General features: G+C 38.8%; 3 protein-coding genes across 5 annotated transcripts; 1 reads left to right on the top strand and 2 right to left on the bottom strand.

The window, feature by feature from the left end:
* Nucleotides 1–501: 501 nt before the first annotated feature.
* Nucleotides 502–5,488, bottom strand: LOC111467421. Its single transcript, XM_023112310.1, has 10 exons — nucleotides 5,162–5,488; nucleotides 4,106–4,197; nucleotides 3,909–4,016; nucleotides 3,704–3,786; nucleotides 3,361–3,494; nucleotides 2,571–2,620; nucleotides 2,350–2,442; nucleotides 1,172–1,263; nucleotides 908–1,014; nucleotides 502–833 (listed from the first exon to the last, which is right to left on the bottom strand). The coding sequence occupies exons 1-10, from the start codon at nucleotides 5,408–5,410 to the stop codon at nucleotides 792–794; spliced, it is 1,050 nt and encodes a 349-aa protein (XP_022968078.1). The 5' UTR covers nucleotides 5,411–5,488; the 3' UTR covers nucleotides 502–791.
* Nucleotides 5,489–8,867: 3,379 nt separating this feature from the next.
* On the top strand, nucleotides 8,868–10,366 carry LOC111467414 (protein PHYTOCHROME KINASE SUBSTRATE 1-like). Its single transcript, XM_023112298.1, has one exon. It carries the CDS (start codon nucleotides 9,107–9,109, stop codon nucleotides 10,298–10,300), a length of 1,194 nt encoding a protein of 397 aa, XP_022968066.1. The 5' UTR covers nucleotides 8,868–9,106; the 3' UTR covers nucleotides 10,301–10,366.
* A 705-nt stretch (nucleotides 10,367–11,071) lies between these two features.
* LOC111467426 (sphinganine C4-monooxygenase 2-like) lies at nucleotides 11,072–14,948 on the bottom strand. Of its 3 annotated transcripts, none has more exons than XM_023112322.1 (3): nucleotides 14,354–14,948; nucleotides 12,278–12,695; nucleotides 11,072–11,097 (listed from the first exon to the last, which is right to left on the bottom strand). In XM_023112322.1, exons 1-3 carry the CDS (start codon nucleotides 14,573–14,575, stop codon nucleotides 11,087–11,089), a joined length of 651 nt encoding a protein of 216 aa, XP_022968090.1. In that variant the 5' UTR covers nucleotides 14,576–14,948; the 3' UTR covers nucleotides 11,072–11,086. The 3 variants fall into 3 exon arrangements, with proteins under 3 accessions (XP_022968090.1, XP_022968089.1, XP_022968087.1); XM_023112321.1 differs by lacking the exon at nucleotides 11,072–11,097 and adding an exon at nucleotides 11,332–11,530; XM_023112319.1 differs by lacking the exon at nucleotides 11,072–11,097 and having other exon boundaries at nucleotides 11,862–12,695.
* Between the last annotated feature and the right edge of the window lie 1,846 nt (nucleotides 14,949–16,794).

A 16,794-nucleotide genomic window follows, 5' to 3' on the forward strand; every position in this document is an offset into this window, starting at 1 on the left:
AAAAAAAAAAAAAAAAAAAAAAAAAAAAAAAAAAAAAAAAAAAAAAAAAAAAAAAAAAACAACAACTCTAACCCTTTGTTCGAGGGCTCCAGAGAAGGACTCGAGTCTCAATTAAGAGGAGACTTAATATCATACAATTGTGAAGATTCGTGATTCCTAACAAAAAAAAAAATACAACTCTAACACTTTGTTCGAGAGCTCCAGAGATGGAGTCGAGCCTCGATTAAGAGGGAGATTGTTCAAGATACTTCAAAGAAGGAGGCATCGAAGTCATCCATGGTAAAGATTCATAATTCCTTAAAAAAAAAAAACCTCTCTTTCAGAGTTGCTTTTAGGGTTTTGTGGGGGTTTTTTTTGGAAAAAGATTAAAAAATATTATTTTGGGGAAAAGGTGAAATGAAATTCAGTGAAACTCCCAAAAATGTAGCCCTCAGTTGGAACCCTTTTTGTCCTTGTTCTTGACCTTTGGGCTAACTTGACATTGTCAAGCGTGCAACACACTTTATTTTAATTACAATGCACAGCCTTCCATGCCTCTTTTTATTACATAATTAATACGCTTAATCACACTTGAGGAAATTACATTATGGTCTGTTCTTATATTGTCCTAATTACACCAACACCTCTGATGTTTCTAAGAATCTGGCTAAAAATATAGTGGAAAAAGCAGTGATAAACAGCTATAATAAGCTCATTTTATCAACTAGTTTACTGCTAAAAATGTAGCTTTTAACAGCCTATTCTCTGGCACAGATTCTGTGTTTTTAGCAGAAGAAACCACACAAGTTCGACTATGTTGTCTGCAGCAATTCCTTGATATCGTAGCCTTGGAGCTATATGCATAAGAAAAGAAAGGTTAGCTCAGTACCTTTTGTGGTCTGAATTTGGAGTATAAGATTTCACTCACCGCAAGGAAGGTGAGGAGCAAAATGACGCCTGAGTTCCACAAAGCATGTATGGTGATGGGGGTCAAGAGGTTGCGAGTTTGAGCATACGAAAGTCCGAGAGCAGTTCCTACGTGAGTTTTCGACACGAGGAAACGTATGAAAAACTCGAAATAACTTCGGCTTCGTTATTATTGTCGGGTTTATAGCCTAACGTGTTGCTCTAGAAGGACTATAGAAATGGTAAAAGCAGAGTTTCAAGAGAATTTGCAGGTGATTGAGATTACCAAGTACAAAGAGCTGAGGAAACTCGCCAGGAGTGAGATGTGCAAGGGCAAATACAGCTGCGCTGATTAGAATGGCAACCGGCGTAGGAACCCTGGAGGAAGGAGGAGAAGTGATCAGGATAAACATATTAGTACATCATATGGTATCACAATCGAAGGACATGGACAATGATGTTCACATAATCTCATAAATTAGATGATATTCAACCGAAACAACTTAATTTAACGAACTCGCCAACACGTCCTCCCTTAATCACTTTCAACAAATTTTGGTCAGTCATGTTCCTCGTAGAACCTAGGTCAGATATGTAACCGCCCAAGCCCACCGCTAGCAGATATTGTCCTATTTGGACTTTCCCTTTTGGGTTTTCTCTTAAGATTTTTTAAAACGCGTTTGCTAGAGAGAGGTTTCCATACCCTTGAATGTTTCGCTCCTCTCCAACTGATATGGGATCTCACAATCCCACCCCCTTTTGGGGACCAGCATCCTCGTTGGCACTTGTTCCCTTCTCTATATGGGACCGCCCAATTCACCTCCCCCCTCTTTGGGGCCCAGTGTCCTTGGTAGCACAATGCCTCATGTCTACTCCCCTTTGGGGCTCAACCTCCTTGTTGGTACATCGCCCGATGTCTGGCTCTAATACCATTGGTAACAGTCTATGCCCACCACTAGCAGATATTGTCTTCTTTGGAGTTTGTTTTTCGGGTCTCCCCTCAAGGTTTTTAAAACGCGTCCGCTAGGGAGAGATTTTCACACCCTTATAAAAAATGTTTTGTTCTCCTCTCCAACCGAGGTGGAATCTCACAAGATAAGTCTATAAATCAATATAGCAAGCGATGGACTTTCCAACCCTCACGTAAGAGCATCTCATCCTTTCCCTCGTGCATGCAGCTTTATAAGACGATATTATGATTGTTTCGCCATTTCGTATCATTAACAATCACTCAATTCTCTGCTGCCAGACATTTTTTTTTCCAGTACCTCAAAGCATGTCTCAGAGGCAGCACTATTATTTCACTTTTCTATGGCTAAATGGGCTTAGAAATGTATAGATTCTCTATTTACACTGTAAACAGCAAGTGTTTTCCCAACAGTTGAATTCATGTTCTCAGTAAAATCATTTAATGGCCAATATCATAAGAAAAACTCAACTTAATTAAGGAAGTAAAGACCATACCACTTGGTAAGAGACACCATAAAAAATCCCCGGAACACAGTCTCTTCAAGAACTGGAGCAAGAACACCTGCGATTCCCACTAGACAAGCAGTGCTGAAATGAAAACATATATGCTGGCTTTACTTGCTTGTTTCTAAATTAACCGTTGGTCTTAGTAAACTGGACACATAAATGATGAGCCTTAGAAAACACTAGAATTGAAGCAACCTTCCGTGAACTACCTGATGCTGGAAGATCCTATTAGTGGAAGCAAGCGTACTAGAGCGTCTGTCTGAAACCAAAATGAAAAGAAAATTTGAGAGTCTGTGCTCTGCAAGATTTGACAGAACCCATAACGACAATAATAATTTCAAAATAGTGAAGCCAAGTTCATTCAGACTCATACTCGCCTTGAACTAACTTTTAATGCTCTGTAACATGAAGCTGTCAAGTAGACAAAAACAGCAAAAGTGTAACCGCTCAAGCCCACTACTCGCAGATATTGTCCTTTTTGGACTTTCCTTTCCAGGCTTCTCCTCAAAGTTTTAAAATGCGTATGCTAGGGAGAGGTTTCCACACCCTTATAAAGAATGATTCGTTCCCCTCTCAATCGATGTGGGATCCCCCCAATCTACCCCTTTCGGGGCCCAACATCCTCGCTAGCACACCGCCTGGTGTCCACCCCCCTTTGGGCTCAGCCTCCTCGCTAGCACATCGCCTAGTGTTTGGCACATCGATTGGAGAGGGGAACGAGTGTTAGAGAGGACGTTGGGCCCCGAAGGGAGTGGATTGTGAGATCCCACATCGGTTGGAGAGAGGAACGAAGCATTTTTTATAAGAGTGTAAAAACTTCTCCCTAGCAGACTCGTTTTAAAACTGTGAGACTGACGACAATACTAATAGGTCAAAGCGGGCAATATCTGCTAGCGATGGGCTTGGGCGGTTACAAAAGGGCTATAGAGGTATATACTTTCCAGTTCCAGCTTAAAATGGACAACGGAAAATATGAAAATGAACTTTAACGTTTCTAACCTCTCTTTCAGGACTCCCACCGTTAAATGAAGACAAGACAGCTCCTGTCGCTGCAATAGAAGCCAGGGCACCAGCCAGACCCACTCCTGCCCATAAGAGCCAGCCCTTCTGCAGATTCAGAGGGTTCCTCACATCTGAATGATACCCATCAGCAGAAATGTTAGAGCATGATCAATAAACCAAAGATCTTCCCAAATCACTACTAATAACATGAAATGTAATTTTTCCACTCAGCAGTATAAAACACAACAAAGCCTCTTCTGAGTTCAGACACCATAGCTCATCATGGGTAATCCATATCAACATTATTAAATAATCAGCAATAGCTTGTAATTAAGAATACCATAGCGATACAAGTCTTCAGGAAGTGGTTGGAAAGTGTTGGCAATACTATATAAGATCCCAAGAACTGCCACAGTTGTAATGCTACCAAAACAACCAGTAAATAATTAAGTGTCATTCCGGATTCTTGTGAAAAAGAGGATCACAAAATTTATGAACATGTCTGAATCTGAAAGAACCACATTTGATCTAAAATCAAGGCATACCCTTGGTCCAGGAAAAGTATTTCGGCCTTCTCGTCTAAGCTTAGCTCTTCAATGCGAATACCAAGATAAGGTATGGCAGCAGATTCAACCAATCCTGTCACAATGAAACTGTCTGGGAAAACATTAACTTTTTTCCTCTTGCTAATTATGAAGGCAATTATGCTTGGACAAAGCAAAAACAGTTGTAAAAAAGTCACCTCAATCCACAAGCTAATGAAGTAAATGAAACTGTTTGCCATCCCCATGGCACCTCCCATCGCCTCAAGATAGGCCATCCCGCCCCATTTCCCTGAAACAATGTTTCAAATGCCTTAAACCCAACTCATACCATTTTCTTTTTTCCAACAAATCAACAACAGAGAATTTTACAAACAAAATGTCTCAACTAGGCATGTACAATTCTCCACAATGGTATAATATTGTCCACTTTGAACATAAGCTCTCATGACTTTGCTTTTGGTTTCTCTAAAAGGTCTTGTACCAATGGAGATAGCATTCCTTACTTATAGACTCGTGATCTTCCCCTTAATTAGCCAAGGTGGGACTCCTCTCCCAACCGTCCTCAACAATCCTCCCCTCGAACAAAGTACACCATAGAGCCTCTCCTAACAATCTTCAACAATCCTCCCCTCGAACAAAGTACACCATAGAGCCTTCCTTGAGGCCTATGGAACCCTCGAACAACCTCCCCTTAACCGAGGCTCGACTCCTTCTCTGGAGCCCTCAAACAAAGTACACTATTTGTTCGACACCTGAGTCACTTTTAACTATACCTTTGAGACTCACAACTTCTTTGTTCGACACTTGAGGATTCTATAGACATGACTAAGTTAATGACATGGCTCTGAAAACATATTAGGAACCACGACTCTCCACAATGGTACATACTGTCCACTTTGAGCAGTTTTCCCAAAGGTCTCGTATCAATGGAGATAGTATCCTTTATTTATAAACTCAAACTCATGACCCGACTCATATCCCAACCATCCTCAACACAGTCAAATGCTTTCTTTTCTTTTCGGCAACACAGTCAAATGCTTTCTTTTCTTTTCGGCAACACAGTCAAATGCTTTCTTTTCTTTTCGGCAACACGGTCAAATGCTTTCTTTTCTTTTCGGCAACACAGTCAAATGCTTTCTTTTCTTTTCGGCAACACAGTATACGTACTAATTCTCTGCTATTTAGTACATTTCTCTAAATTCAACAGCAAGTGTGTCTAAAATTAATGGCGAATTAGAGTAAGAAGCGCGCACCTTTTGCTGAAAATCGCCGCCGGATTCATCTTTAGCATTGAAGAAGCAAAGTGGACGAAACCCATTTTGGAACCGGGAATTCGAACGCCGGGGTGGGTGTCGCAGGAACAAATTGCGGTAACCAAAGAGTAGACTCTTCGGAATTGGTTTCACCGTGGATTTCAAAGACGACGGTTTCCATTGATTAGAAAGACAATGGATTGAAGATTCAGCTAAACTTGCGAAGGTAGTCGAACAGGAAATCTTCATTACTTAATTAATTCTATAGCAAATCCGTGGACTGAAGTCCCACCCAGCTTCGAATTTTTCGCTCTTACCGAAGAGGATAATGCACCGAATTTAAAAAAAGAAGCAGAAATTTCAAGAGGTCAATAATCCAAGGGATAATTTGCAGAACTTCCAAGCCCTAGTAAGTGGACTGGCAACTCAGTGAGAGGAACTAAACCCATTCAATCGCCCATCAATTTCCTTCCAACCCATTTAAATCACTGGGCCAAACCAACATGATCAATGTTCAAGCCCAAACCATACCAATAAATTATATTTGATAATAGTTACTATCAAATCTTTTAACTCTCTCTTAATTGAATCTTAATTGAATGTGGTGTGTCAATTATATTCGGAGAGATTTCACTTTGATATTATATCTTAACTCTTCAAACCCATGATTTATATCGGAATTTAGATCAAGTTTGGTATCCAACTACCTAAACATTTCCTTATCATGAACTATTTAGAATTGTGAAGGTTGTTCTTAGACTAACACAGGTTCATATGTTTTTTTGCTCACTCAAATTTTTTTCAAGAGTTCACCAAACATAGGATTGTCAAGTCAAACACGTTTAATTTTATAAATTTCAATAGTTAAGTAGTCATCGAGAACGATGATGAGTTTAAATAAAGGAAAGTGTCAAAGAGAGTAGATTGAGACTTTCCATTAAATAGACAAACAAGCGACATTTCTTATGAGAATCCATATCGGTTGGAAAGGAGAACGAAACATTTCTTATAAGAGTAGAAACTTCTCTCTAGCACAAGCGTTATGAAACCTTGAAACGGTCGGCGATACATAGTAGACTAAAGCGAACAATATTTTCCGACGGTGGCTTGGAGCCACCCAATATTGATCTAGTTTAACGGTCAAAGGTAAGCCAATGCATTACTCCAACTCAACGACAAGACACCCTTTTTGTCTCATACTTCATTATTTCCTAATCATATCTCACAAAAACAGTACAACCAGCAAAAACCCAGTTCAGTTTTGCAGACAAGAAAATGAACAACGACGTAGGCAAACAAAACGGGATTGGGAACACAAAATTGACGAACCAACCACGACACAAAGCAAAACCACCATAAGAACAGTACAGAATCTTTTCAGTTTTCAAAGCAATCAGACAAGGTAAGCCTATGAACTACTTGACTTTGATTCGAGCCCAGCTGGTCCGTTTCCCTTAACAATACTATCGCCCACAAACTTCAACATCAATGCCTCACCCTGTTTGGGGAAGTGGACCCTATAATAATCATCATCACTACTTACCCTAATGCTGCCGTTTGAAAACCCTATTAAGGCAAATCTATGCAAGCCCCCACACGGCTAACCCACAAGCCTGGCTGTGATTACACCACTTACCCACTTGGTTGGCTTCTGCATGTTGCATACACACATTCATTAATGGCTGTAGGGGTCCGAATTGTTTGATACCATTGAGATGAAACGCATCTTCTCGCCTGTTGGGGGGTTCCTATCCCATATCATTCTTTGGGTTAGGTAACCCTATTGGGATCTTTACTTGAAAGAGAGAAAAAAAAAAAGAAATTTTTAAAGCAACTTTCATATCATATCATATCGGTCTATCTATATCTATATAATTTTATTCCATTTGTATCCTTTTCAAGGGACAGGCAAGTGAGCTCTCTTTTTGTTATGAATTTGACCTTGAAATGGTTGGATTGACGTGCGATTGTCACCATAGTTTTTAAGAGGATAAGATCACGAGAGTAATGGAATCTCCATTTGTATATGTTGAGTCTATGCTCTTATGGGTTTACTTTTGGTTCAATCTAAAAAGTCTCATACTAATAGAGATAACTGTCATCGTTATATACCTATGATCATTTCATTCCTTAACATGTTGAGGATTATCGGGAGAGGAGTCCCATGTCCTCTAATTAAGGGGTTGATGATGGGTTTACAAGTAACAAATTATTTTCATTGGAATGAGGTCTTTTGGGAAATCCCAACGCAAAGTCACGAGAGCTTATACTCAAAGTGGAATATATCATATTATCGTGGAGATTTATGATTCTTGACATGGTATCAAAGTCATGTTCTTAACTTAGTCATGTCAATAAAATCCTCAAATGTCGAATAAAAAAGTCGGTGCCTTGAAAAAGTAGTAAAAAATGATTCAAAGTGTCGAACAAAGAGTGTACTTTGTTTAAGGGCTTTAGAGAAGGAGTCAAGTCTCGATTAAGGGGAGGTTGTTTGAGGACTTTATAGATCTCAGGGGAGGCTCTATAATGTACTTTGTTCGAGTTGAAGATTGTTAGGAGAGGAGTCCGGAGATGATCTTATACTCAAAGTGGATAATAATATACTATTATGGAGGGTCATGATTTCCAACAATTATGACGTTATGGATAACGTTGTGACACGTATCTTCTTAATTAATAAAAGAATAATTGCAGGTTCATTATAATGAGTAAAATACAATCAAATCCCTTAAGATATTAGTGAGTGCTCTCAAATTGCCAAGTTTAATGAACTCTACAAAGCCTAACACTAATAAATTTGTAGGAGTAGTTAAGAAAGCTGGTGACTTGGAAAGACAGTGACAAATGGTGGGAACGATGGAGCTTCACATAGACACAGTAACGTGTAGCATTTGCAGCCTTAGAGGAGTGTGGTTTAAATGTGCATACGGTGTTCAAACTGGAAATTATGCAACACAGCACAGAAAAAAGCATAAAAGATCTCTAGAAACGAAGAAAAACAACTTCGTACCTTAGCAGAATGGTGAAAGTTAAAGACAGAAGTGTCCATCCACTGAGCTGATAGTACATTATGGTGTCTGTCCCCTTCACTTTAGATTTTGTGTGAATTGGTTTGTGTCGGACGTGGGATTAGCTGTCCAAGTGTTGTGTGAGTTCTAGCAACTGGCATTCCATTAATGCCATTTCAGGGCCCTTCACACCACAAAACTAAGCTGTTGTTTTGATATGAAATCATGAATTTGTCAGTTTTTGGTGAAACAATAGAAACACCGATTCTCCAACAGATATTGTCTTTTTTGTATTTTCACTTTCGAGATTCCTATCAAGACTTTAAAACGCGTTTACCTTATAAAGAGTGTTTTGTTCTTTTTCCCAACTAATGTGAGATTCTCACAATCCCAGTCTTTCTTGTCTAGGACGTGTTGTCTATGGTTGCATGCCCCTTCCAAACCCCTTTTTACATTCTTTCATCCTAGACAAGCCTTTACTATTTCAAGTTGAGTCAATACGTGACTGTATGACCATTCACCAAAACCATGTCTACACCTGCAGAGACGTAAAATACTCTAGGATAGAAAATATGACTAGTAGTCACTTCTACAGTTATATGTTATTTAAGCCATGGTATTTCTTAATTTGCTTATAGTCATATAACGTTAGTTTCTTCAAATCGTTTTCAAATGTAATTCATCGCTCACGCTTTTTAAACTTTTTCTCGCAATGTGACTCGAGGCTTTAACATACACCGACGTTGTCCGCGACGTCCGAATTTCTCACGGCCGACTAGTTCACTTAGTTAGAACAAGTATAGCACAAATACTATCCCATTATCACATATGTTTGTGACACCTACTCTACTTATACACCAATCATTCCCATCTCTTTCTCACTCATTTCTTCAACAAAGTTTTCAACTTTTTTCATATCTTCAATTGGGTTTGGTCCATGGGAAGAGTGAGCTTGCCGCCACCTGTTTGTGATACAAATCTCTCGCAGAGAGTGTCTTTTGAGAGCAATAACCTCCGTGAAGCCTCTTTTTCTTCTTACTTGAACCATGCAGAGCAAGAATTTGTGCGTAAACTTGCTGAATCAACTCGACATCGCTCCAATAATTCCACCATTACCACAACAGCTCAAGAACAAGATGAAGATCATATAGAAGTTTTTGGAGCAGAGAAGTATTTCAATGGCGGAATTAACAGCCCAGAGCCCATCAAATTCTGCCCTGAAAATCAAAAACAGAGCAAGAAGCCTAAAACTTGCAGCTCAACTCGTTCTGAAGGGAGTTGGAACAGCCAAAATGGTTTGTTACAGAGTGTAAATAGAAAATCTTCGAAGGAAATTAAGAAGAAATCGTCCCAATTGGCTAAGATTTTGCTGTATAAATGCTATTGCTGCAACAACAAGTCTGTGGAAGTGAAGAACAATGACAAATCGCATCCGACCAAATCAGGGATAAATTTCACGTTTCAGAGCTCAATACCAGAGGCCACGAAGAACACGGCGCTGAAAATACAAATTCAAGGCCGGAAATCGATTGAGGTCTATGGATCCCCAAATGTCGATGCTTTGAACATGAATCATTTGGAGAAGAGGCTGTCGTTAATGGCGTGGAACGACGTCGTTCCGAGAGTGAAAGCTTCTGATTCCGATCAAATCTACGACGAGGACGCCGGAAGTGATGCAAGTTCGGATCTTTTTGAGATTGAGAGCTTAACGGGGAACCCCAATTCGACTCTCACAAGACAGGGCTCTGATTGCTCTGATTGTGTAACACCCACCGCGCCAAGCGAGGCGAGCATTGAGTGGAGTGTCACCACAGCCAGCGCCGCTGATTTCTCCGTCGTGTCGGACTACGATGAACAGCGGCTCTCCACCACCGCTGCAGCCTACATGACTAAATCCAGCTACGAGAGCGACGTGGAGAATATTCATTGGCGACGTTCGAATCTTCTGATGGGTTGTAAGAATCAGAAAGCGGTGAGAGTGGCCGATAAGTATGATTCTCCGGCGGAAGTTCGCCGGAGAACGGCGTCGTTTGGGAGGCTGATGAGGTTCGAAGCTGATACGAAAATTATGGGGTTTAGCTCGAATCAGAGATTTGCTTGTACGCTTCGCTCAGGAGATAATTGGGATTAGAGTTTAAAACATTCCCTAATTAAATGTTGTTTACCTGTTTTAATTATTCATAATAAAGTGATCATTTTTAAGGGAATTTATATAATTTGATTATAGTTTCATTAGTTAAATTAATGACAAATCTTTTTTGCAGAATTTAAGGTTCCAATTTTTTTCACAAAAATTAATAAAATGCTTAATATATTTAATTAAATGTTTGATAAAACTCTTTTACAAACGGATTATTTAATATATTTACATTTTAAAATGATTAATTAAATGTTTCTATATTAATAGCCCAATAAGAAGTTAATAAATTTGCAGGACAATAATTTAAAAAATAAATAAAAAAAAAAGATAGATTTAATGTCAATATTTTGGGCTCAGATATGGACAGAAATTTATTATTAGTATTATTGTTATTAAAAGAATTTTTTAAAATTCTTAAATAAATAAAAAATTATTTTATTTAGGTTTTCAAAATTAGCTTAATTTTTTTAAAGTAAAACAAAACAAAAGTATTTATAAATTTATTTTTTGAAAAATAAACGATTATCAGCAACTACTCATGCCCAAGATTCGAAACCTAGATTTGACACTTGATGCTCTGACAATACCTTATATCTCTTACAACATGATTATAATGTCCTTCGAGCAAGTTTTGTCCTAACTCACATCCTGGAAAAATTCCCAATACCTCATCCAACAAGCTCCAAGCAAAGCATGCTTAACCACAGAGTTCTTATCATTGAGCCAGCGAAAAGGAAGGTGCACTTTGTTGGTATAGATGATGACTTCATTCATGTACTACTTCTTTACTGAGTAAGAACAAAACATGTTGGGAAGACTCGTGTTAGTTTGTGGAGTAGTGTTCACTCTTAGAAACAAAAAATAAGTAACGTGACCATGTAGCAAGAGAATACTGAAGTCATTAGGTGCTGAATTAAGATTCTAAATCCTGGGAACGGAGCGGGAGAGACACTAGTTTATAATATCCAAAACCATATCATAAGAACATAAAAGAAAATGTGTGGGTAATTGATTTCCTAAAATGAGAGATAATGTTAAAAATTAGAGCATATCCAAAATTGAATGGATTCCATAGCTGTTGCCACATCAAGCATTTCATTACTTGAAATAAAATAAGCGACGTGCAGCTTTGAGAAAGACCCCTCCGATAGGTCCAAACGTCCCTCGGGAATGATTTACAGATGGTCATTCATAGTTGGCCATCAACATTGTATACTGCTTCTGCATTAATATATATATATATATAATGTGAATGACAATTCCAGGTCAGATACAGACAACAAAATATGATTCCTGCTATTAATCCAATGTTTGACCGACAGTTTGCCAAACTTTACCTGCTGTTATGTATAGTTTCAATGAAGCAACTGGACATTAAATAATACATATAGTTCCTATGTTTATGCATAAATTATATCAGTGTCTTTGTTCTACTAATCATACCATGTGAACCAAATAAGTGCTAAATTTTCCTAGAAACCAAGTTTAGCCTAGATTTGCATCTTCACCATATCAGAGCAATCTATTTCAGTAGAAGAAAGATAGTTCAGAATGCAGCTGGGAAAGGGATAAGTAACGTTTAACCAAATCCAAAGAAGGAAAAATCAGAGGTGCTCTGTTCACAAGGAGTAGGTACAAGAAAAAGAAAAGGTTCAAATCACAACACGAATCAGCTATGAAACGACGAGGAAATAATACTAACAAGAGTGTAAGACACGAGTAGGCGTATGATACAAATTTAGCAGTGTGGTGGCTGGCTAACAGTGAGAGTGAGAGAGAGAGATAGGGAAAAAAAAAAAAAAAAAACAAGTAACACTGAGGAAAATAATATATGCTTGCTATGGAACACCTAATCTTCCTTAACTCGCGCTTCCGAACCAGCCCCGGCTCTCTTCTCTGAGTAAGGCATATAGGTCCCAAATATTCTATCCCACATAACAAAAAATGGCTGGGAGAAGTTGTACTTACTGCCATATAGCTGATGGTGGAAATCATGATATGCAGAATTGTTTCTGAAGAACACATGGAAAGGGTTCCCGGGAATCCATAACCCACAATGGTCATCTACTGTTTTGATGGTGGCGAATGAAAAGAAAAAGATGGAGACTCGAGAGGACATCCCAGAGACAAGGAAAGATAAAGCTCCACCGATCGTGTCGAGGAGAAGACCCTCCAATGGATGGTTGTATAAAGCTCCAAATGCAAAAGGTACAACCAACCGGTGATGATGGGAATGGATGTGCTTGTATAGGAACTTATTCTGATGCATGTATCTGTGAATGAAGTATTGCCAAGTGTCCAACACGAGCATCGCAACAATAAACTGAATGATGATTGTTAGCCAAGATTTTGGAGCTGTTTCAACCTCCCCATCATTTCCAGTCACCTACGTGATAAGTTTCAACAAAGCAATTGTCAGTGGCAGGCAATGGCAAATCAACTTTCCTACGCCAAATCTACTAGCTGTGGTAAATAAAAAGTACGACAAAAACGACACATTATGAGTTCTAAGTTTAGTGAACAAATTATATGTCCATTACATTAGACATTAGATGAAGATTGGTAAACGCATGGAACAAGTAATTGTCCCGCTTCCAAATAGAAATGATTGCATCCAGCATATCAGAAATTAATTGCAGGATTTACAGCCTAACGTTCCAATTTTAGCATCATTCAAGAAAGTTCTTCAACCCCTTTATGTTCAGATATGCATCGGTGGTCTTCTAACTCGAAAAACTGACCTCAACAAACCAATTTCTGTTTCTTGATTGTATTGGCTACAGCCTACAGGACACTTTCAGCCAGTACTTGAACAGTGAGAGAAATGTGTATTTAAGAAGTGTGGGCCAAAATGCTACACTTAGGGAACTAATAATTGCGAACTGCAGAACAATAAGATAGTCTCAATGTGAAGGGTTAGAATTTGACCATAGCGATCCCGAGTAATCTTAGATGTAGTCCAGATACAAATTAAAGGGTGCAGAAAAGACCATAAGCCTAACAACTTAGACCAACGATGTCTTCGCTAAATGATATCTATCCATACAGGACAAATTTTTTAAGTGATTCCTTCTATTTTCAGTTTGCTTCTTTCTTTTCCCTCAACCACCCAAATCACAAGACATGAAGGGAAAAAGGATAAAAACTTGAGCACCATCAACCGCACATCCTAAGTACCAAATTTGGTGAAGACTCAATGGTTGAGTTTTTACGATTATATAGTTTCCTAAGAGACCACAGGTTAGACGAGCATTTCCAATAGAAAATGCTCATCTTACTTGACTTCTTTGCTTGGTCGTTGACTGGTGATAAATGGCTGGACCATGCTCTTGCCTTTAGACCCGCCCACTACCAACCTCAACATGTCGGGATATCCAGACACCTACATAGCACCTGCTTCACTTACACAATTAGTGTAGTGAAAAGAGCTACATGACTATAGAGCTAAAAGCACACCTCTCCTAAACCTGAACCTCGAAGTAGGAGGTTACTCTTTTTTTTTTTTTGTAAGAATTGTGGAGTAGTTTGAGGATCATGGATGGAATATTTTCATGGAAAGTGACCTAACTAGGTGAAATAAAAAAAGATGATTCAGAAATAACAAAAGGAATCCTCAGAAAATAATACATAAACCAATCTTGGTCAGCAAGACTAGGAAGTACAAAGGTCCAACGCTCCACCTACTAATGCTGTCAGCTTGTAAAGTATAAAAGAACTGATGAAGTTTCAGATCAGTAATAAATTTCGCGCAGCTAAGCACTTGTACGATTACTTCTCAACAAAAAAATTGAAGTGACAGTCTTAAAGCATCAATAAATGGTGTCTACAAATCCATAACTTAAAGCAAGTGGGGGACCGGGGGGGAGTTAACAAAATACAGCGATAAATTCGCATCAAAGTGGACTCAGCGCCGCCTCTTTCAACTAATAACAGTCAATTGATTCAAACTTTATACAGGGGACATGACAAATTCACAAAACATAATCAAAATCATATACAGATTGAAATTAAATGAACTCAGAACTGACATGATGCAATGCGTACCTTAAACAAGAGGATCGCAACGACTGCCTGAATAGTCTGTTGAAGCAAAACGCCTCTGACCACAGTGCTCTTTGACACTACGTTCTTCTCTAGCTCATCTTCCTTGGAGTGCAACCGGTAGTTCTCAAATGAGCCCAGTAGAATATAAATCCCAGAATACAACCAGTAAACCACAATTGGCACAAAAGTACCCAACATTTGATCAGAGAATACAAAACCCATCTTGGAAAAGGAGCTAGAAGCAATCAAATACTAAACTCCAATAGATGCCGGAAGTGCATTAGGACTCAAAACCCCAAATCGCAGCTCCCGAACAATTCTCCGCAGACTGAGAAGCAGCAGGAAGGGATTCCCAAATCCAATTCAGGAGAAGGGGGAAGAACCTTCCCACACTAGCGTTTTCTATAAAGGGAAAAGAAATGAAACAACAACACCGGAATCAACGAAGGAAGGAGGAAATGGAAAGGGGATTCAAGCTAGGGTTTGCAGACAAAACAAAGAGAAATCTGTGGAAGCAGTACGAATCCAGGAAGAGAGAGGATGGAGATCGAGAAGAATCAAACTACGTCGTTTCTTAAGATTCCCTTTCCAACACGAACTTGATGAAATGTCGTCGTGGAAGAGAGTGTTGGGTTGGGAGGTCATCCACGTGGCAGTCTGCCAACGAGTCAAGACAAGGCACAGCATGATGTACGGCTGTGATTTAATGCTTCGCCTCGTTTAATCCGTTAGCTGCCCATTGTTTCAGTTTCTATATATTTCAAGCCCAAGTGTCTCTTCGTTATAAAATTTCCTTTTTAATTTAAACTAATAAAAATTAAACAAAGACAACTTGGAAATCGGTGCGACATCGAAGCCTAGAATTGACCAAAGATATTTTAATTGATTTTATTTATTATATATTTATATTAAAACAACCACGTTTGAAAGGAAAAATTATTTATAGTTTTATAGAAATTTTTTAAATTTTATCCCGTGGTTGGCCTCACAATATTAAAACACATGGAGGTTTTCACGCTCTTATAATAAATGTTTTGTTCATCTTTTTATGTTAATTTGGACTACTTTATTGCTGTGTAGAACCTTTTAAGTTGCACGTATCGAATCTAAGAAAGACTTGTCTATCTGTCCTTATTTCATTTTGTCAACTTTACGAAAGATGATTTTTTAGGATTTGTTAGCCCATTTTAGATAAATATCCATAGGATCGAACACGGTCATAGATGACTTTCTTGACCTTTATCTCTTCACCCCTGTTTCATTCATCATCCCTGCAAAAAATTCTCATTTAATTTAGTAGAAATTTCTTGCCACGAGTGGTTCGAGTTCCTTCCCGATAGTTGATCGGGTTTCTCCGTTATTATCATTATTATCATCATTATTATTATTTTATTATTTTTGCAATTATTATAATTTTCCAATCTGAAGTTAAAAGAATATTGGGCCTTATTGGGCCAAAGAGCAAAAAAGGATATGAGCCCAAATTTGAAAATCAAACCGATTGGACCGAACCAAACCAATCAGTTCTCCTTATTAGAATTGGTTCGGTTTGGCTTTGCAAAAAATGAAACGGTTTGGGTTCAAGATTGGGCTCAAATCCGAAGGGACTGAACCGACATCACCCAACCCTCAATCTCAAATCCCAAACCAAATCGATTGACGGTTCGGTTTTAAATGCGTTGGTTCAGATCGGGGCTTACCGGTTCGACGTGAAGTGTAGTTCCGAAGCAAACGTTTCGCGTGCAAGCTGCGAGCTACGATTTTCGCTCTTTTCTGTTCGATTGTTTTCCCCATTAATCAAAATGAGGGAATGTTTCTCTTCCGAGCGTGCTCTGTTCGGTGGCGCCATGGTTAGCTCATTTCCTCCTAGGTTCCAGGTTTGTCTTGTTCCATTGCTATTCTGTTAAAAATTTACTGCCTACGTCTACAACTTGTATGTTACGGAGAGGGCGAGGAAGTTATGTGCACAGTGTAGTAATCGCAATTTCTTGACAGCTGACTTTGTGAGTGTGCACCACTCACTTTCAACCCAAGTGAGTCAAACTAATTTGTATTTGCGTCGTCTATAGCTGGACAACTTATGCTCAAGCGTATGACCACTCTCACCCCATTTGATAAGGTGGGTTTAGCCTCCCCTATGACTGGTCAACTTATGCTCAAGCTTCTGGCCCCATTTGATAAGATGGTTTTAGCCTGAAAAAACCTATTGTTGAGGATCGTTGAGAAGGAGTCGCAGATTGGCTAATTTAGGGAATGATCGTTGGTTTATAAGTAAGTAAAATCAAAGTCACGAGAGCTTATGCTCAAAGTGGAGAATATCATACCATTGTGGAGATCTATGATTCCTAACACCTATGGTTGAGCAACTTATGTTCAAGCTAAAGAGATTTTTGAAAGTGGGTTATATAACTAGTCACACCGCTACATTATTTCGCTGAGTA

This window comes from Cucurbita maxima, unplaced genomic scaffold (genome assembly GCF_002738345.1).
Source record: "Cucurbita maxima cultivar Rimu unplaced genomic scaffold, Cmax_1.0 Cma_Scf00034, whole genome shotgun sequence".
Taxonomy (NCBI): domain Eukaryota; kingdom Viridiplantae; phylum Streptophyta; class Magnoliopsida; order Cucurbitales; family Cucurbitaceae; genus Cucurbita; species Cucurbita maxima.